At 29.3% G+C, this 22,439-nt stretch overlaps 2 protein-coding genes across 3 annotated transcripts; both read left to right on the top strand.

The window, feature by feature from the left end:
• The first annotated feature begins 2,421 nt into the window (after positions 1 to 2,421).
• On the top strand, positions 2,422 to 16,637 carry LOC105205055 (neural Wiskott-Aldrich syndrome protein). Of its 2 annotated transcripts, XM_039447521.1 has the most exons (8): positions 2,426 to 2,714; positions 2,790 to 2,958; positions 4,752 to 5,032; positions 5,173 to 5,463; positions 5,541 to 5,823; positions 8,948 to 9,340; positions 15,249 to 15,502; positions 15,598 to 16,637. In XM_039447521.1, exons 2-7 carry the CDS (start codon positions 2,863 to 2,865, stop codon positions 15,495 to 15,497), a joined length of 1,593 nt encoding a protein of 530 aa, XP_039303455.1. In that variant the 5' UTR covers positions 2,426 to 2,714; positions 2,790 to 2,862; the 3' UTR covers positions 15,498 to 15,502; positions 15,598 to 16,637. The 2 variants fall into 2 exon arrangements, with proteins under 2 accessions (XP_039303453.1, XP_039303455.1); XM_039447519.1 differs by lacking the exon at positions 15,598 to 16,637 and having other exon boundaries at positions 2,422 to 2,718; positions 15,249 to 15,497.
• A 4,331-nt stretch (positions 16,638 to 20,968) lies between these two features.
• Positions 20,969 to 22,214, top strand: LOC105205054 (transmembrane protein 70 homolog, mitochondrial). The gene is made up of 3 exons (XM_011174344.3): positions 20,969 to 21,204; positions 21,287 to 21,649; positions 21,979 to 22,214. Exons 1-3 carry the CDS (start codon positions 21,091 to 21,093, stop codon positions 22,192 to 22,194), a joined length of 693 nt encoding a protein of 230 aa, XP_011172646.1. The 5' UTR covers positions 20,969 to 21,090; the 3' UTR covers positions 22,195 to 22,214.
• Positions 22,215 to 22,439: the final 225 nt, after the last annotated feature.

The raw sequence follows: 22,439 nt of genomic DNA, 5'->3' as shown, positions 1-22,439 counted from the left end.
CGGGTGCGCGCGGGTTCGCGCGGGTTCCCGCGGGTGCGCGCTGGTTCGCCCGGGTTCGCGCGGGTTCGCGCGGTGCGCGCTGTTTCGCTCGGGTTCGCGCGGGTTCGCGCGGGTGCGCGCGGGTGCGCGCGGGTTCGTGCGGGTGCGCGCGGGTTCGCGCGGGTGCGCGCGGTTGTGCGCGGGTGCGCGCGGTTCACGTGTGCGCGCGGTTCGCGGGTGCGCTCGTTGCATACTGTTCTCAATTATTTTACAAACAAAAATATAAAATATAAAAATGGTTCGTTGCTCTTCTGCGGAAATGTGCAATAATAAAAACATGAAATGCAATCTTGCAGAAGCAACTTCAACATAATTTAAAAATGTGTTATTTTACAGGTAAGTTATATTTTATGAGATGTGATCCTCACATCTCAAACACAACTTTTTTTCTGTTTAAGTAATAATAATTTAAAATGTTGCATTGATGCCTGGGTACCGATTTTAAAAATCACGTTTCTTTCTTAGTTATTTTTACTTTCATGACCAAATGCTGCTGTCAACGATCACCGCAGCATTCAGTCATGAACAAAAAAATAATTAAGAAAGAAACGTGGTCCCTAAAATCGATACCCCAGGCATCAATGCAACGCCTTGTACACCCAAGGACTTTGATTCTGTCCATGGGGAAATTTTCCAAACTGAGAAGGCGCTATCTTTCTACATACTTACAGTTCATGATTAACGTAACGACCAATAAGCTCTAGTCGTTTCATTAATCATGAACTGCGAGTATGTAGAAAGTGGTGACTTCTCAGTTTGGAAAATTTCCCCATGGACAGAATCAAAGTCCTTGGGTGTACATACTTTATTTTATTATTAATTTACTATTATTAAATTTGTTAATTTTTTTTAATTAATTTTTTATCAATTTGTATTTTTCACGGATTACATTTCATTACTCCTACAACTTTTTATCTCGTATTATTACATAATTTAGCAAAACAAGAACAAATCATTTTTTTATTTGGTAATACTTCTAGGCTGATCAATTATTTATTCGGAGTTATTCGTACCGATCGTACCGATTCTTACTTGAAATATAGCCAAGTAGTTCTCGATTTGGCCCATTTCCGGACCCGGGGCGCTGAGATCTTAGATTCTCGGACCTCTCCTTCTACATAGGCATAGGATCTATAGACCGAGCATTCGAGGAGTGGGGGTAAAGTTCTCGCGTGAAAAACTAGAAAGAGATAGCCTGCTTTGGACCACTATTTTGTCTTTGTCTAATGACGCGCGTGGGGGTACAGTAAAGGTAACGAAACTCTCGGTAAGGTTAGGGAAAAAGAAAAGGGAAATGTAAGTGAATGTGAAAAAAGAATGAAGGGGAATTGAAAAGCATTGGAAAAAGTGCCAAAATTATATATAATGTAAAATTGTGTATTAAAATTTAAACAATAAAGTATTGAATAAACATTTAAAGCACCTGGCATAATAGTAATAAAAAAATTAACTCTGCTGATCTTTATATATATCTATATATATAATATATGTTATTGATTTTTAAATAAAATGAGTTTTGTGAATTTAGATCTTATTTGTCTAATTTTGTTATTCTTAGAAGCAGCATAATGATGTATACAAAGAGTGAAAAACTTTTCTAAGAAAATACAAATCAATTGATTTCTATGATCCATCAATGGAGCTTGATTAAAAGCATGTTTCTTTTCAGTAAATAAATCATTTATTCTTAGTTTTATTAATGTTAAATTTATCAGTTTCTTTATTACGTTTGTAGATGTCAAAATATAAAAAAAAAAAAACAAGTGAAGATTCCCCACGCGCGTCATTAGACAAAGACAGAATAGTGGTCCAAAGCTTGCTATCTCTTTCTAGTTTTTCACGTCCCCACTCCTCGAATGCTCGGTCTATAGATCCTATGTCTATGTCGTTACGTTAATCATAAACTATAAGTATGTAGAAAGATAGCGGCTTCTCAGTTTGGAAAATTTTCCCATGGACAGAATCAAAGTCCTTGGGTGTACGTCTTTTCAAAAAATTGTAAACGCCTATTGGATAATCGCGCGTCGCGTGTCGCAAATCGCGCTGGTCTGCCAGAGCCGTTAGTATTCAGTGACCAACAAAGATAAAAAAACTCCAACGCACTCCATGGGAGTGCGCACGATTGGACACAGCACGATTGGACACCACCACTCATAGCGGTCGATGTCTAGAGTTTTTCCACTGGTCAAGTGCTGTGAGTGGTGGTGTCCAATCGTGCTGTGTCCAAAATGGTGTCACCCCACTCCACGTATATTCCCGAACGCAGCCTCAAAGGTGGATTAAGCGTTGAAATTATTTACAACTTGCGACTAGCAATTAGCCACTCGCGATTTGCAACTACTCTTTGCAACTTATTGTAGACCAGCCTTTATAATATAGTGTTCTATTCAGTTCTATTTGAGATTCCGCATGATGAAAATGCGTCATATGAATAAACGCGGAAATGTGGAACGTCGAACCGGATAAATGGAGAATGTCATCATTATCTTGAGTTCTCTTGTCGGATATATATATGTACATGTATATGTATATGTATATATCAACGCAGGAGTTTTGTTAAGAATATTATCAACAATTTAAAGAGATTTTGGCAAATTTGAAGTTTTTACACGAACAAATATACAATTTTGGAGTTTTCGTCTTCCTTTTCTTCTTGTCAAGACTATATCGTCACTGTGGGTGCGATTACAAGAATGGGCGATAGATTGACGTATGTTGATATCGTAATGATGATGAGAGAAACGTTTTAGGTGTGAAAAAGAGGAGCGGCCCAGGATTGAGTAATACTTGACTACCTTGATTCTAACCTTCTTCGGCGATAACATGAAGTCGGGCAATACGGATAAGCATAGAGGCACGATACTCCTAAAACCGGAGGAAAATGAACAAATCTTCCAGCTGATAGGGAATCGATGCCAAGTGAGCATATCTTTTCACGTAATTATTAATGTCAATATAAATAACTTGATATTAATTTGTTGATTCGACATTGATCTGATTAACAAAGTTTTTAAATTTTTTAAATCTATTTTATTTTTATGCTTTATATATGCGTCCTGAATAACATTTAACAACTTGTTTAATGATATCTTTAACAGTTTTTAATAATTATTTATAATGTTGTAAAAGACCAAAGAGATATATATTTAGAAAAATAGAAGAAAGGAAGAGATTGTAGAATATTATTTTGTTTTTTGACAATAACTCAGTAAATATTAATGTGATACAATTCTAACCAATACCAGTTTATTAGCCATAAAGTTCTACTCTATAAATTTCTACCCTATAGGTAGAAATTTATAGAGTATCTAAAATGAGTATAACTTACAATTTACTGAAGAGAGAAAAAAGGATATGTTTATGGAATAGTATGAGGATTGTAGGATACTAACAACTAATGTTATGAAAGTCACTTATTTATAAAAAAACCAATTATTTTTCATAGATTTTACATAAAAATATGCTATAAACCAAGGTTTCAAAAAATTTCATAAAATAGATTTTATTAAAAAAATTTTGTTTAAATAAATTTATGGCTTAAAAATTTGTTAATCTAATTTCTGTGCTTTTAATGAACATTGTAAACATCTACAATAAAATTATAAAATAAGTAAAATGCACATGGCGGACAACCATATTCCACCACCACACCCCACGAACAACATGACTTTATTTGCCAAATTTATACAAATTACAATACGCATTAAATTCAATAATATTTTAAATTCACATTCAAGGCCTTTTAGTCAAACTCAAGTTAAAAAATTATATAATATGTAACATATTTCTCAAAATTACATAGAATGTATATATTTGTAAAAATTTCTGCTACCTGCAAAACTATAATTCAGTTTTAATAAAAACACAGTGAACACTAATGGCTAGTAACCATCTAATATGTATAAGTAGACTGTAAGGAAGCAATTTTAACGGTTGCTCTTAGAATTCAACATAAATTATACAAGATATCATGATATTCTCCCAATATATCATCCCAAATATATTTCATAACTGCCATCCTTCTTCTACATGTAGGTAATTAACAATGAAAACGTTAATTTGTAATTATTCAGCATATTAAGGACGAAGTTAGAAAAACATATAATATTTAAAAAAATTTGGGCTGATATTCATGGTTGATTCTTGTTTCAAAGGGATCTTAAATAATGTCTCAAAATACTAATATGGTGTGATTGCTTTGACATTTAAGATGCTTAAAACGACCTTAAATATAGAACCAACTATGAATATCTTGGTTTCTTTTAGTTACAATCAATAGTATATGATAGTTTTTTTTTATTTTATTGCTAATATATAAATAAATCCAAAAATGATATTTGTTTGATTTACAATGTATTTGCATTACATATCAATACATTATTTGTAAAAATTTATATCTTGTATTTGAATATAAATTTACACAGGCAGTAAATGTGTATTGATATAATTAAAAAATATAATGAAGAAATACTGTTACAATAGTAAAGAATCATAATTTCTATTTAAATTATTTTATTTATACAAATATATATCAGAAGTGGTGATATTTTTTATCAAGGTTGTTACTTATAATTAAGATTTTAATTAATAGTATAACAATGATTTTAATTAATTTATATTGTTTTATATTTTTTTTTACAATTTAAATTGAAATGTATACATATTTTGTACCTATATATTTTTCATATTGCTTGTTTATATTGCTGTTTTAGTGTTTAGCAGCTGGTGTTATACAATTATATTTAACTGATGCTCCTTTACATAAAGATTGGATTAAAAAAAATACAGGTATTATTACCCTGATAAGAGATAATCCAAGACGTAGTTTCTTTTTGCGATTATATTGCTTGCAAAAGAAGATAATGTTATGGGAACATGAAATTTATAATTCAATGGATTATAAAGCGCCAATGTCATATTTTCATACATTTGAAGCAGAGGATTGCATGGCTGCATTTAATTTTGCAAGTGAAACCGAAGCTATTACATTAAGGTACATTAATATGAATAAGATAGAACAAAGATTTTACTACAAGTAAATCAGATTAATTGAAATATATGGACAAGGAATGATAAAGAATGATTTATAGAAATATTATAAAAATATTTTATCTTTATCTTTTTATCTTATAGAAATATACTTCTTGGAAAGTTAAATGCTAAACGTCAGAGAAGGCAAGAGAGGAAAGCAAAAGAAATGCAAGGTAGTAGTACTTTGCCTTGGAAGAATCAAAGTAGCATATCACCCTTTACTGTCACATCAGGTTCATCGGGTAATTTGTCGAATGGTGTGCCTGCTGCCACAGTTGGTGTTAATAGAAGCGCTTCTAGCAGTTCAATGTACAAAACTAAAAAGAAAAAAAGTGAACTAGATCTTAAGCGCAAGTTAACTAAGGATGATATCAGTCTCCCTTCTAACTTCAGGTATAAATTTAAATTTTATTTTGTATCATGCGTCTATTATTTAAATATAACAAATATATATTTTTATGTCTCGTCAGACATGTGGCACACTTAGGTTGGGATGTAAATAGTAAAGGTCTGGAATTAGATTCTGTAGATTCAGAATTACAACAATTTTTTAATAACGCTGGTGTTTCGGAATATGAACTCCAAGATAAAGGCACTCGGAAGTTTATTTATGATTTTATTGAAAGGAATGGAGGTATGAGCGCAGTGCAAGAAGATATTCGACCATTAGCCAATACAAAAAATAGTAATCAGCCTCCTGTTCTGCCGCAGAGGCAGGAATATCCTCCACCTGTTCCAGCACGAACAATACCTGTAAGTTTCATTATATTGATCACATTAATTAATAACTTCAGTAATTTTCAATATTTTTATTCTTTACTATATGAATTTGTAAAAAAATTATGATTTTCTATAAAGTTTATGAGTTGTCCTATCTTGGAATAAACTGTGGGTAACTTACCACACAGTTATCACTGGTAATTGTAATGAATAAATGTCTGTGTCTGCACAGGCATACAATGGATGTGTATTCATAATTAAATCTTGCTTCAAAACTCTCTCAGTAATGTGTTAAGATGCTAATATTGTTATATAAATGGTTGATGATATCTTAAAATAGCATCTCAGGTGATTTTAAATATAAAAATTGTAAATATCAGCCATAGACATTGAGCCATTAGATAAAGTATTATACAGTTTATCCATAGATGGAACAACTAGTTGATAATAAAATAATATTGTTAAATATTATTGAGAAATTTATTAAAATAAATATTTTGAAATATAACGTTTTCCACTGGGCAGAATTGAGGCGCATCTACTGCGTTTGGTACTGAAACTGACATCGGAGTTCTATTAGAGCCTGAATTTTTGTAATTATTATTAGTGCATTATGTGCACACCAGTTCAATCAATGAAAAATGTTATTACATGTATTTTTTTGTGCGTAAAACTTTTTAAATAAGATTTTTTAAAGTTGATGAGGAAAATAACGCACATATTTTATAGAGATTGTAAATATAAATATTTTTAATTTAGATTAACATTTTATTTTTAAATTATAAAATTTATATTTACAGAAGAATGGGGTCAGACCTATTTGCAGTTTTTGCTCTCTGTAGAGCGCAAATAAAGTCCGATTGTAAAACTAAAAGTGCTATTAGAATGATAATTTAATTTCTTTTATTTTTACTTTAGACTATTTTAACGTATTTCTGACTTGTGTTGAACTATAATAGAAAATGTAAAAACGCTTTCTAATTCGATTTAAAACTATTGGTTCCAAATTGGACTTTTCTATTTTTACCAACCTTTAGATGGAATTTTAAAAGATTTTAATGTATTTTTTTTAGGATTGAGTAAAAACAAGCAATTAGACAGTAAGAAATAAAAATTTTATTAAAAAAAAAAGTTAGTGACAGTTTATATAATTAGACATTTCCTGGTCATGTTATGATATCGTTATTATAGAATTAGAGTTGAAAGTCGAAATCAATAAAATTTAATTATTCCGAGTCTGATGACTTATAATACTTTACTAATGTAACATTTCTAGTATTAGATTTGGTCGATTGATTATCAGTTCTACGATTAGGTTGCAATTCCGATGTAAAGTCTAATTTCGACACGAGTCTTTTCGAAATTTGAAACAAATTTTACAATAAACTGCAAAAATGATCACAAAACACTTGATATTTTTGAATTCTACATTATTTAATTAGTTTAAATTAATTATCTTTCAAAATTTTAACAATTTTTAAATAATGATTTACAAGGATTTTCTCTTTTTAAATAATTTTTGCATGCTGGCTGAAAATATTTGTGTTTATTCTATGAATGTTATAACAGAGAACTGTCAAACTGCTATTATACGTTTGATGTCTTATAAGGACTTTACATTATCGCACAAAAATCTATTTAACCGTATTTATTTAAATTAAAAAAGTCTTGTTTGGAACACGGTCCGATTTGGCTTACTCTCCCCTATATATATAATACTTTCGACTCTAGCATCGGAATCAAAACCATCTTAATTTTATCTTAATATTTTATCTTAATATTTTTTTTTGAGACTCGAAAAATCAAACTTTTTTTTGAACAAGTACCATTTATTTATTGAATAAAATAAAAAGTTCTAGTTTAGGCGAAAGCCATAAGTGATCTGATTAAAATGGCATTCCAGATTTTAATTTTAGTTGACTGGGAAATCTAAAAGCATGGTTACAGAAGAACCATGCAGAATGACTAAATTTGTAATAAATTATTATTCATATCATTTACTTGAAAATAGGAAATTAATTTTCAAACAAATAAAGGAAAAGTATTTTTTAAAAATATTTACATACAAAAAATATTTTTTTTTAATTCAAAAATTAGCATGATAAGTAAAACTCTCGTAAGTTTATTATTCAGTGTATTTATTCAAATTTTATAAAAGAATTCACAAATTTTCCAGGAGTGTTATTTAAAATTCCTGGTATGATTAGACGCGCTGATTTTTGAATTAAAAAAAAAATATTTTTTGTGAGTATGTAAATATTTTTCAAAAGTACTTTTCCTTTATTTGTTTGAAGATTAATTTCCTATTTTTTAAGTAAATGATATGGATAATAATTTATTACAAATATAGTCATTTGACTTTTGCATGGTTCTTCTGTAACCATGCTTCTAGATTTCTCAGTGAATTAAAATTAAAATCTGAAATGCCATTTTAATTAGATCACTTATGGCTCTCGTCTGAACTAGAATTTTTTATTTTATTCAATAAATAAATGGCGCTTGTTCAAAAAAAAGTTTGATTTTTCGAGTCTCAAAAAAAATATTAAGATAAAAAAATATAAATTAAGATAAAATTAAGATGGTTTTGATTCCGATGCTAGAGTCGCAAGTATTCTGATTAAAATGACATTTGAGTTTTTAATCTTAATCTACTAGAAGATCCGGACAAATAATCACTGTTAAACTGCGTAGAGGTTAAATGTATCTACTGTTATTAAATTATTACTTTTTTTATTTTTTATTAAAAAAGGAAATCAATCTTCAAACCATAATAATTAAAGAACAAAAAATTATTTCGCAAAATATTCACTTAATAATGATCTAAAAACTTCAAAAATTAGTGCGAAGTAGAAACTTTTTTTTAAATATCAATATTGTACATAATCTTATATAATATTAATAATTTTATATAAGCCTTAAACACAGCATTAAAATCCTAAATTTTCTATCTCTTGCCGTGTAAAGACTGTAAGGAATGAAAAAGAAGGTTTGGCTAGGTGGAAAAAAAATTTAATGTCTACTCTATCAATTGCGATGGTTGACCAACTTTATTGCAAAAAACCAAAGTTTTTTTAGGAGGGTTTCCCAGATGCTGTGTTTAAGGGTAAAAATAATATTTAATAATATATAACAATAAAAATATCATATTGTGTTTTAGCATCAAACACGCACTGCTCCACCTTTACCTCCAAATCGTTTTAATACATCTGCATTACCAAGTGTGGCATCCAGCCTACCTCCGAGTGCATCTTTAAATACTTCGCCGAATGTTGTGTCAAGTTCACACAGAACTTTACCATCAAGACCACCTCCACCAACTATAACATCGGCACCAGCTCTTCCTCCACCTCCGCCTCCACCTCCATTACCAGCTCTTTCGAAGATTAGTATGAATATTCCCACACCACCGCCTCCACCACCTTTACCAGACTTAAGTAGTACCAACAACACAACAATGAATACAAACGTTACTAATAACAATAATGAGGAATTGATCACTGATCTTAGACCAATGCTCATGGAATCTATTAGAAGCGGTACAACTTTAAAGGTATGTATGAGCAAAAGTAATTCATTTGGCTTATCCATATTTTTTACTGAATTAATTTGTTTCAAGACCAAAATTCTATCAATTTTTTTCTCTAGAATTTTTTTTATACTAAAATTATATAAACATTATTAATTAGAAAATGTTGGAAATTGTTGGAATTTTTATATTTTTTGAGCAATTCTTGGAGAATTGCTGTAGAGTGTAATATGTTATAAGGGATCTCCTGTTTTAATTAATCCATTAAAATAACATCAAAATGGCTAGATTTACAAGAAATTATTGATATAAAAGTTGTATGGTTTGAAGGGAGATGAATAATGATAAAATATTCAATTTTTGAACAAATCTTTTTCGAAAAAATTTTTTGATTTACTTGAAAGTCATTTGTCTTTTTTAAAATAGAATTGTATTTTTATATAATATGATTTTCCTAGTTCCTTCTTTTAAATATAAAGAAATTAAAACAGTTATCAAAAAATCAATAGTTTGAGATATTTTCTACTTTATTTTGACATTTTAACATAGAATATAAAATATTTCGCGAATTATTAATTTTTTAGTAAGTTGGTTTTATGTTGCTTTTGTGGATTAATTAAAATGAGATACTTTTTATGTGAAATATGCAATAGTATGCACATGATAGTATGTATTCTCAATAAAATTACCAAGACATTCGAGAATTTAAGATTATAATATTTAGAAAAAACTAATGAGAGTCAAGTGCGGTTATTGATCCACGGTTACAATTTTGTTTAAAAATTATAAACTTTATTAAACTATCAAATTAGAATAAGAACGTTTTGACTCATTTTGAAGTCATCTTCAGCGTAATAATATTGCCAAAAAACATATCAGTGTTCATTTATTCTTGGTTCATGACTGTTGAGTCATTAACAGGTTATCAAGTCCGAAATGACCGCAGAACGATAATCGAAGCTTTGGATCCTAATGATAATTTGTACATTCTGAGTACTTTATTAAGTAATAAAGTAATAAAACAAAAATTCGCAATGAGACTCGATTATTGTGCCAAATCTGATATGCTTCTCAAGGATGACTCTAAAGTGAATCAAAATGTTAGTATTCTAGTTTGATTTATGTTTAATAAAGTTTGTAATTTTTCAAAAAAATTGTAACCGTACATCAATAACCACTTGATTCTCATTAGCTTTTTTTTAAGTATATTTTATCAAAAATTAAATATTATATAGCCGTAAACAGTTATCGTATTTTTAATTTTACATTGAACACAAAATTAAAATTACGAAAGTAGAAGCTTTACTTTCGATGTTTTTTAAAATTGTAAGGTGTCCTATGAAAGCCAAGTTCATAAAATCAAGTTTCCAGGAAACAAAAAACTCATTTTTAATTGTTTATTTAATTAATATAGCACTTTTTTAGATATAATAGGTATCAAAATAGAGCCGGTTTTGATGAATATTTTAAGAATTTAAAGAAAAAAGAAATAATAATCTTTGAATTTGTTTGATTCTTGCAGAAATTTGATATTTTCTACCAACTTATCCTATATTTTACATTTATATTTTTTGTTAACAATAATGATAAACATAAAGAAGGAAATATTTTAAATATAAAGCGATAATTGTTCACTTTTTAGTTATAAAATTTTACAAATTGCTCTTAACAAATCATTCTTTTATATTTCTCTCTATATAAATATTATAATATTACATTTTTCTCTTGATTTTGATGAAAGGAGTATTTTCCTTTGAATTGTTGTTGCTTGTAAACGAATTGTCTTTGTTGTTAAGGCATATTTTTGGTCGGTCCCATTTTGACTTCTATTCATTTCTGAAACATTTTCAAGATTGCAATGGTAATATCTTGTAGGATCTTTCACGAATATGTGTATTGAACTAACGTATAGATCCCGTCTCATACAGCTCATTTACACGCATCTCTGACTCGCAATACTCTCGGAAACTCGCGTGTAGCACTCTCAGAAACTCGCAATATTAAAAATTTACAAAAGCCTTATCGTTCGAATTCGCTGCCGCACGCATTGCGCTTTCTGGCCGACAAAAACGCTTCGCGGACCTGACTCACGCATCCCTGTAGGTGTTTCCTCAATTCAAGCCGAAATGCACACACGCTATATACTATATGTCCCACAATATGTTATTCAATGTTCAGTGAATTAACTTAATAGAACCGTATTTTGCTTTTTTTCTCATGATTTGAAATCGAATATGCAAATTGAAATAACTAACAAGGAGAACCTGTCAGCAGTATAACATCGACTTTGATAAAATTTTACGGGTGTGTAGTATTCACTCAAACATTTACTACAGTAAAACCGTAAGTTGCGATATTTAGGCATTGTCGAGAAAATGACGATTAAATGTTTCCAGGACCTATCGTACTGTTACAAAAAAAATCTTGTTACTCTTGTTCATTTGCACTAGCGCTCATTGACGAAATTTCCATGTTGTCAATAAATGAGCACAAATATCTTTTGCGACATATACGTTCATGGGAATACATCTAACTCTAAAGACTGTGTCGAGACTGTGTTGTTATTATCAATTTTTCTGTTAGACAAGGAGTTTTTTAAGCTAACAATAAAGTCTAGACAAAAAAATAATAACAAAACTGTTTTACTCGGAGATCATTGTAGATATAACGATTTATAAAAACACTTATTTTTACATAATATGAAAAAATGTTTTATACAAAATTTTTTTTATAGCTTTTTATAATGTATCTGTATAACTCTGTATATTCACTTTCTTGAAAAAATTAAATTTTTAAACAATTCATTATTTTCGAGGGTGTGTTTCAATCCGTAAATCGCGAATAGATAAAAATATTTTTTAATGTTCTACAACATATTCAAAGCTCAATATTGGTGAAGGACAGTTTTGATCGTTTTTTTGTTAGTAATGAATAATAATTTTTACAATCTCCAGCTACTGTGCGCCGCATATTTGTCGGTCTTAAAATACAATCATTGCATGAAATCAGAATACGTATTATCATAAATTAAATTGTCAAGCAATTTAATAATATTGATGCTGAAAAGCCTCTATAAGATTCTCTCTTCCCGGACAAACTTTAAAATATTTTGAAAAAATAACATCTTAATCAAGATTTAAACGCAAACCTCCCTACATTCTGTGTGAACATCTTAGCAATTTGACTACCAAGCCATGTGATGATATTCGTTATAATAACCAATATATAGTATGTTAGATGAATGTCTTTTTTTCAAGCCTGATGAATATGCGCACTTCACATAGGCAGGAGATTGTAAAAATTATTATTTAGCGCTAAGATCCGCTACAACCAACGTAGGCTTTTTCACCTTTATAGAAAAAAAGAAATCGATTCTTTTAATCTTTCAAAGGAGAATATTTTTCTTAGATGTTGAGAATATAATAAAAGAGAAATTTAAAAATCTTTGGTCTTGCGTTTGATATTTGTTTTTAACATTTTTAAGGAAATTTTATATTTGTAGTATCTACTCTTATATTTACTATTTTCTGTTTAATTCTTGTCAAAACAAAATTGTCACGATATGATGCTACTGAAATTTTTGATGTCAACAACTAGAAAAAATGGACTTATTTTGATTTTGTAGGAAGCTCTTAAATTGTATTTTTAATTATATTTTTATTTGATATTTTTTTTATTTTAATTAATTTGTTCCATGTTTACTTAAATCATATATGTAATATCATTTTGTATTATCTACATTTAACTATTAAAATTTATAATTAGTACATATTATGTTACTAATTTTATATCTTAATTCTCTGTAATGAATGTTGATATCATAATACATTAAAAAAATCGATTTTTTTAATAGAAAAATTAGAGTTTTATTTCTATACTTTTAGAGCCAGTTTCACAACCTCCGGTTAACTTAACTGACCGGTTAAGTGTCAACTGTGATTGGTTATTTCAGGTCAATTCTACTTACAATTAGTGATAAATGCGATTGGTTAATTCCAATAGAAACATTAGCCGATTAAGTTGACCGAAAGTTGTGGAACTAGCTTTTAGTATTTTATAAATTGCTCTCTAAAGATTAAAGAAAAAATATATTTTTAACAATATAAAATTTACATGAATTTAATTAATGACATATTAATTTCAAAATATTGAATGTTAAATTGAGAATAAAATATAGAATAAGAAATGGTTGTATGCGTCGGTTGAGGAAGATCAAGTTAGATTGAAACATATCCCAAGATTATTTGTTAACATTGATTCAAAATTAAACTTACAATTGTAATATTGCTCCGTAATTTGGCCTTTATTTTATATCAATTTGTTGTTTACATAAACGAGTTTATCTGTTTGTTAATATAAAGAAACTAGAATTATGCTGTTGTTTACTTTCATTGTTTTAACTCATTAAAGATAAAAGAGCAAAGTGTCAACGTTCTTTTTTAAATATTTTTAATTTTATAAATAGATTTAAAGGATGTATAGTAGAGTTGCGATGAATATTTGGCAACTATTCAATATTCTGTAATTCGGCAATGTTTTTAAAAAAATAATTACAATAATAATTTTAAAAGTAAAAATAGGAGGTAGAGATGCAATAAATAGTAACGTTTGATAAGGCTTCTGACTCCTCAGCTAAGAATTCCGTGTTGACGGTAGCGACATTCCGTCGCGAAAAAAATTAGAACTAATAGACGTGAAACGTGACAGATTGACGATGAGATGTTGTCGTGTATGTCATTTTGTTATTATGTGTTTCATTGTGAAAATATGACTTGTATTTACTAAATTCGAAATAATGGACCGCGAGTAAAGTTTCTTTGAATTTTATACATAAAAGTACATTTTTTACTCCTTTCAATAGCTATCCGTTTTCCTGTCTAAATAGGCGTTACTTTACGTGCTTTTTACGACTATTTACTGACTGCTAGACGAAAAAAGGGTAGTCATGACCGATATTTAGAAGTGTTTTAAAGCCATCTGATTAGTCTGTTTTATCCAAATTGGCTTTATTTAGAAATGGCATGTCGGATAAAATTACGTGTCATTTCACACAATTTCTCGCTTCTGAACGTCACGACTTCAATATGGCCACGGCGAGTACTCAGGAGCCTTAACGAATACCGATTATTCGGCAATTATGAACCGAATAGCTGAATACTTAACAAATATTTGACACAGATAAAAACATATGAATTTTGAAGAATATCAAGAAAAAAAGACTATTGAAAAAAAGTAAAAGAATATTGAATAATTGCCAAATATTCGACAATTCGAATATTCGTCGCAACTCTAATATATAGGAGTATGTTTGGTAACAGAGAAAAAGTTTTAAGTATGATTTTAGTTCATAAAATAAGTTGGAAATCAATAATAATAAAATTGTAATTAAGGCTTTCTTTAAATGTATATATTTAAATACTTATGTAAATGTGAATATTGAATCGAATATTAAGCGTGATTAAAACGAATATTAGAGCCGAGAATATCACGGCCTTGGTTCTAATATTAATTATTTCAGTTTAAGAGTTGTGTTTGAAAGTCAAGGTGCATAGTTCGAAAGAATTAGAAATTGTAAAATCATACAAGAATTATTTAGCACCAAGATCTTGCTATGACCGTCTACGGGGTTTTTTAAATTTTAATTGTTTTATAATTCTGAATATTTTAATACTTATGTAAAAAGTACCTATGAATGTTATAAAAAGCATATGGATATTTAAACATAAATACAAAACGAAGCTTTAATCGCAATTTTTAATTTTTATCTTATTTTATTATCTAGAATCATCCCTTAAATTTTATGTACCTATTGTATATATTTATGTAATATTACATAATTTGGTCAATGTTTTACTTTGACCAAATTATATATTTAATTCTTTATTATTTAATTATATATTCTCTTAGAAAGTTATATATTATTTTTTTTTAGAAAGTTGATAAGGCAGAAATAAAACCAGCATTAGTTGAAGATTCAAGGGGAGAGTTACTACGACAGATACGTGAGGGAATTGAATTGAAACCTGTTCGAAACGAAGCAAAACCGAATATAGTACCTGCACCTCGTGGTGGCTTGGCCGACGCATTATCTAGAGCTTTGGCCGAACGATCTCGTGCAATTCATAGTGAAAGCGAAGAAACTACTAGTGATACCTCCGATGACGACGAATGGGATGATTAATTTGGGTTAGTTTAACTAATAAGTGATATTATATATTTTAATAATATGTAAGTCTGCTGTACCTTTGTATTTATTTTTCATATTAACACACTTTTTTCAGATAAATTAATTAAAAGACTATTGCAACATACTACTGTGATAAATGCATTATTGATAAAAACATTAACAAAATTATGTAAATATTGTAATGTAAATGATTCATTTTTTTTTTTTATATCCAAAGAAGAGTATATATAAATGAGATATAATTAGACAGAAATTTAAAAAACAGTCGTCTAGACAAAATTAAAAATAAAGCCATGTACACCTATCAAAGGATAGGGCAGGTAAAGGCAGATTACAGCCATTCTAATATTTTACAAGAAAAAAGTTATAATATGTTTGGTATCAGTGTTAAAACATGGTGTTTACTATCAGGAAAAATAGGAAAAAAACTGGAATTTTCATAAATCAGGATTGTTAGCGGAAATTTATGGAAAACTGAGAAAACCTGGAAAAGTAATGGAATTTTAAAATGTGTTTGGAAATCCTTGAAAACTTGGAAGTCATGGAAAATATTTATTTACTTAGTGGTTTTGTCGACTTGAAATCAATAATAAAATTTTAAATTTATTGCTTATAATTTATTGTCATGTAAAACAAAAATACAAGCACAATACAAGAACAAGTAACGAAGACACCTACTATCAGTAGAATTAGTACATCATAAAAGATAATGTCAGCACAACAGAAATATTATGATGTCTTAAAACCTGGCATAGAATTTCTTTTCTGATTTGCTAACAAGTAGCGAATCTTATTGATGCTTAGGAAAATTTTTGGAATATTACTTTTTAATTTTTATTTTATATCTTTCTGATAAAATTATTTTTTTTATAATTTTTTTTTAATAATGCAAAATATTGACAATCGATTTGCAATAAATATTTATATGCATTTTAACTAAAAATGCAATATTAATCTTTTAGTACATACTAATATACTTTATTCAATTTATACATGAATTTCATCTAAACTGTGTATAATATACATGTATAACTCGTAGTGATAATTCTTTATTCTAAATTAGCATTACGTTTTATCATTTGTTCAATCCTGTACTTTCGGTAAACTTACAAATAAATCATTATGTATCATTTATTTCACATTACTTCTTTTTGGTACTTTTTCAAATTTAATGTTTAAAACTTAAATGGCTTTTCTTTATGATTAAATACATAAAAATGTTCGTATAATAAAATAATATTTTAAAACTGCATTAAGAAATTCTCTAATTTCGGAATTTTAAATAAAATTCCAGGAAAATCAGAGATTTCCATCAGATATTTCTATCAGTGAATACTTTTATAAAATTTAAGTAAACATTCTGTTAATATGTAAATATTTTATAATTAATAGAGTTTGTAATAGTACTTTGAACAAAAATTGCTTTGTGTGAAGTATTATGTTATAACCTTTAAATTTATATAAAATTTTTTCAAAACTTTATAAAAAGAATTGTAATATTTTAAATAGTATAATACGTTGGTGTATTGAATAGTTTTTAACTAATAAAATACGAATGTTTGGAGTAAAATAAAATTTATTTTTCAATATATATTTTTTTAAATTGATGCATTTATTTCAATATTCTAAATCTTTCATTCTTTCAATAAAAAAACTTTTGTTCAAACTAGAAAAAAGTAGTTTACAGCACTTTGTATTAGGTGCACAAAAAAGTTCTGAGCTTTAGATTTCATACAATCAAAACAACCATTAAAATTTTATTTATCTTCCCGCCCTTTTGCGGTTATAAAGCGTTAACATTTGGCTTTTTAAAATGCCATAAAGTTTGACGTTTGATGCGCACAACTTTAAAAATCAGTATTATTTACGATGGCAATAACAAAAGAACGTATTTGATTTTTTATCCACTTTGCGTTTCATCTGAAGAAATATGCTGTTGAAGCCACTGAAATGATTTATGCTGCATATGGAGAAAACGCTGTAAGTCATGCTACGTGTAAAAGATGGTATCAAAAATTTCGTCAAGGAGATTTCAGTTTTGAAGATAAAATGCGTGCTGGACGCCCTCAAAAAATTAAAACGGATGAATTGCAAGCATTGTTGGATATAAACTTTGCACAAACTGAAAAAGAGCTTACAGAACAGCTTGGCGTTACGCGGCAAACCATTTCCGTACGTTTACATGCAATGAAAAAAGTTCAGAAGGAAGGGAGACGGGTTCCGCATAAACTGTCCGAAGATAACAGAAATCGACGGTGTGACACTGCACTCACTTTGCTTTCAAAGTTCCAAAAAAAAGATTTTCTGCACAAAATCGTTACAGGCGATGGAAAGTGGATTCTTTATGATAACTCTAAGCGTAGAAAATCATGAGTTGACCCTGGTCAACTTTCGACATTGATGCCAAAACCTAATATCCACGCCAAGAAGGTTTTGTTATGTATTTGGTGGGATTGGAAAGGTGTGTTGTATTACGAGTTGTTACAACTGGGTGAAACAATCACGCAATCGGCAAACCGCTACCAACAACAATTGACCAATTTGAGCGATGTATTAGAAGAAAAAAAGCTGTTTACTGGTCAAGGAAGTCGTAAAGTGATCCTACTTCATGACAATACCCGATCACATGTTGTGAAAGCGTCTCGGTACCATATGTTTGAGTTAGGCTGGGAATTTTTTCCGCATGCGGCGTATAGCAGAGACATGGCGCCTTCTGATTACCACCGATTCCTGTCGATGCAGCATTACTTGGCTGATACACATTTTGTAGAAATTGAAGAAAAAAAAAAAAAATGCATTGATGAGTTTACCGCTTCAATCCGGTGAAGTTCTATTGTCAAGGAATTGGCAATCTACCTGAAAGATGGTACAAGGTCATTGATGCAAACGGGAAATATTTTGCTGATTATTTTTTTGTTAAAAGCTTAGAACTTTTTTGCGCACCTAATACTTTAGAATTTGATGAAAAACTTTTCCCTTTGAGCTATTTTTTCGAGAACGCTTAAGACACATTTTTGAATTGTCCAATCAAATCTAGTTTTGATCAAGCATCAGTAAACGCAGTATTTATCGCAATTTTCTCACGTCCAACTTTCTCATTCTTGAAGATTTAGAAAAACGTTAAAAAAACGGAGTAAATCCATTGAATGCAAAAGGAGATTATGTTGAAAAATAAATTTTATTTTGCCCTGAAAATTTGTGTTTTATTGGTCAAGTTAAAACACTTCAATTTACTTTAATATTTATCTTAAAATAAGTACATAATTTGATGAATAATAAATAACTTTATTAAAAATATAAATAATGATATTCGTAAACAAATAATTAGTCAAATTTTCGCACATATTAATCCCTACATTAGATCCTATACATATTATTAATCTGTCATAAACATGCTTTACAATAATAACTAAAAAAGTTTTATTTAAGAAATTACTAATTTTGAAATTGCTTTAAAAAACGAATAATTTACTTATATCACCTATATCATTGTATAAATCTTACAAAATACAGTAACTTTTGTCTGAAAATGTTTGTTATATATTTCTATTAATTACTTATGTTTTACATTTAAATAGCACATAGAATACATATAATAGATGTAATATTATATAATGGTAGGAATATTAAGAACTATTAAAATATTATTTAAATATTTAATACAAGATATATACTAAAAACCAAAATGCAAAATGTTGATAACTAATTACCCACACAGCACGGAATGTCATCAGAATATTGCAAAAATATTTCAAATGTTTTTTACAGAATATCTCATTTGAAATATTTCTGTAAACTTGTAAAGATATTAAAAATAGGATATTTCATTTAAAATATTCTATAGACATTCAATTTAAAATATTACATTCGCAATATTCTTTTAATATTCTAGAGATGTTTTGCTTTAAATCTTTCCGTACGTTTCATATAAAATAGTCTGGCGACATTCTATTTGAAATGTTTCAGAATGTTGTGAATTAAATATTTTAGAGACATTCTATTTTAAATATTACATTTGCAATATTCTCTTAATATTCTGGAGACGTTTCGTTTCAAATCTTTCTGAATGTTTCATGCGCCACCGCTAGGCGGCCATGCCGCGGAGGATTTTCTCGTGAGTCGAATATGACCATAGGCGTTATATCTAGGCGCCACCGCGACCGACTCACAAGCTCATACTTCAGTGAATCTTAATTAGGAGCTGCTTGTTGTAACCATAGACATAGGATCTATAGACCGAGCATTCGAGGAGTGGGGGTAAAGTTCTCGCGTGAAAAACTAGAAAGAGATAGCCTGCTTTGGACCACTATTTTGTCTTTGTCTAATGACGCGCGTGGGGGTACAGTAAAGGTAACGAAATTCTCGGTAAGATTAGGGAAAAAGAAAAGGGAAATGTAAGTGAATGTGAAAAAAGAATGAAGGGGAATTGAAAAGCATTTTCAAGAAATGCGTATCTAATGCAACCAATTGCTGATTAGGGTTTCTCTTGTATGTACTCTCTAACAGAAATGCTAAACAAATTTACGATTGGTTTTTGTAATTTACGCGTCTCGAAAAGTACGCCTCATGTGGAACTGATAAGGGCCTCGCACATAAAATGCATAACATAACATAAGCACAACATAAGACCGATGGGCCAATGAGCATTCAGCATAAAGTCGCTATATTGATTTACATAACATTTTCATTGGTCCGTCGGTTTTATGTTGTGCTTATGTTATGTTATGCATTTCATGTGTGAGGCCCTATACTCTGCACACTAGTATGTGTGAATCATCTATGTGCAAATCTAACCTGTGCGGGCATACATTCCTGTTACTTGTAATTTTTAAAAATTTTTATATTTAAAATGAAATAAATATATATTAGGCATTTAAGAAAAAAAGCATTTTACATGCAAGAAATTCAAGCAACACGGACATATCTATTAATGTACAACTATAATCTTCAAATTTTGTATCGACATATCGCAAGAAGGTTGGATATTACAGAATGTTATTACAGAATAGCTATTATAAATAATAAATTTGATATAAAACTGTTCCTTAATTTACCCTGATTTCATTATTCATCTTTCAATTTTGTTCTGCTTATTTAAGTAATACATGTGTTACCAATACATGTATTACTACATATACACAGCGTTTCTTATGCAGGAAATTGGATTCGACGTAACGATAATAACGTAAAAAGCGTAAAGTAACTAGGAGGAAGCTGATGTTCCAGTAAAATAATATCATTGGTCGGCGCAAGTTACGCTTACGCAAGTTACGCCCCATGTGACGGCACCCTTAAGAAATAAGAATCTGAATTCTCGACTGTGATTGGTTAATTCTTACAGTACGTCTTATGGTTACAGTTATGAAAGGTGTGTGTTATAGCCTTTACGGCCTGCATAAACCAACCTTTATTCGACTAAAGTTTTGGAACGCAGCGTAGGAGGGACAAGTACCAACTACCAAAATTGACTAGAACTAGAACTGCACTTTGTATTTCTAGTTTTTTTTCCGAAACGATGAATTACGAGAGAAGTGTCAAAAAGTTATTAATTAGTATTTAAATCACTGTTATTTAAATATTATTAAATATGACATTTATGTTACGAGCGTATGCATTTGGTCAAAAAAGACTTCTCTTGAAAGATTTTAATGATTTGAAATTCGGTTTAACTTGTATTACACGTAGCGATTACAATTTTGAGGTTAGAATTTTCAGATTTAAACAATTATTAAAATAAATCACAATGATTGGATGTTTTTATTAAAGAAATTTATGTTTTGTAGAGATATTCTTCAGCACAGAATGTAAAGTTTCTTCGCAATGTGAATTCTGTCTTTCAAAAAAATGTAGAAAGAACTGAAATTTATTATGGACCTTTAACAAGACAAATTAAGATTCTCAAACTTTTTTCATTATTAACCTCCTGTGGTGGTTTAATGATTCAACCGGTTGTTTACTCGAAAGCTGTGGAAAATGATAATATAGGAGTTGTTTTAGGAATATTTGCATGTATCGGATTTTTCGCTTTAACCACTCCTTTATTAATACATATGATAACCAAAAAGTATGTAACACATCTATATTATGATGCAAAAGAAGATATGTACATTGCAAACACTTATAGTTTGTTTGCGCGAACAAAAGAGGTATTTAAATTTTATGTATATAGTCTTGGTCAAGAATATTAGGGACCTTCTATTTTTTAAAATATTTTTAACTGGAGGATTAAAACTGAAATTAAAATGTTACTTATTCTTTGTTTCAAGAACTCTTTAAATTATGGTGTAATGCCAATAATTAGTATGAAATAATACAGCTAAAAGAATTTCTGATAAAAAAAAATAGATGCTTAATATATTTGTTCAAAACTATGTGTGTGTGTGTGTGTGTGTGTGCGTGTGCGTGTGCATATATATATCTTTTATATAATTGTATCTTATAGTATTCCAAAGTAATAATGATTTATGTTTTCCAGCTCACATTTACACCAAAGGATGTAGTAGTACCAGATGTAACTGGAATGTTTACAAATTGTGTTATAAAGAATATCCCTTTATTTTTAGAACAAAGCTTTTTCTATGACTCTAGTCATTATATTCGTATAATGGGATATGATAAACCAGTAGACTTTAAATTAAATAATAATCCTAATCAAACAGTCACAACAGATTGTAAAAAGGATAAAAAATAAAAAATAATTACAAGATTATATCAAGACAACTTTATTTATTTTTTAAACCATTTTTCTTATATAAAATATTTTTTATATGTATCCTTATAATTAGAGAAAGGTGGGGCACGATAGGGTAATGAGGTAAGACAGGATATTCCCTGTATCGCGTGATTTAAATGCTGGAATTGCAATCGAGCATATGCGTAAGATGCGACCTCTCGGTCATTGAAAATTACCCATGAGCTAGCAAAGTAAGCAGTTGC

This window comes from Solenopsis invicta, chromosome 1 (assembly GCF_016802725.1).
Source record: "Solenopsis invicta isolate M01_SB chromosome 1, UNIL_Sinv_3.0, whole genome shotgun sequence".
NCBI classification, from domain to species: domain Eukaryota; kingdom Metazoa; phylum Arthropoda; class Insecta; order Hymenoptera; family Formicidae; genus Solenopsis; species Solenopsis invicta.
Note: the sequence above shows the minus strand (reverse complement) of the source record. Positions and strands in the feature narration are given on the sequence as shown.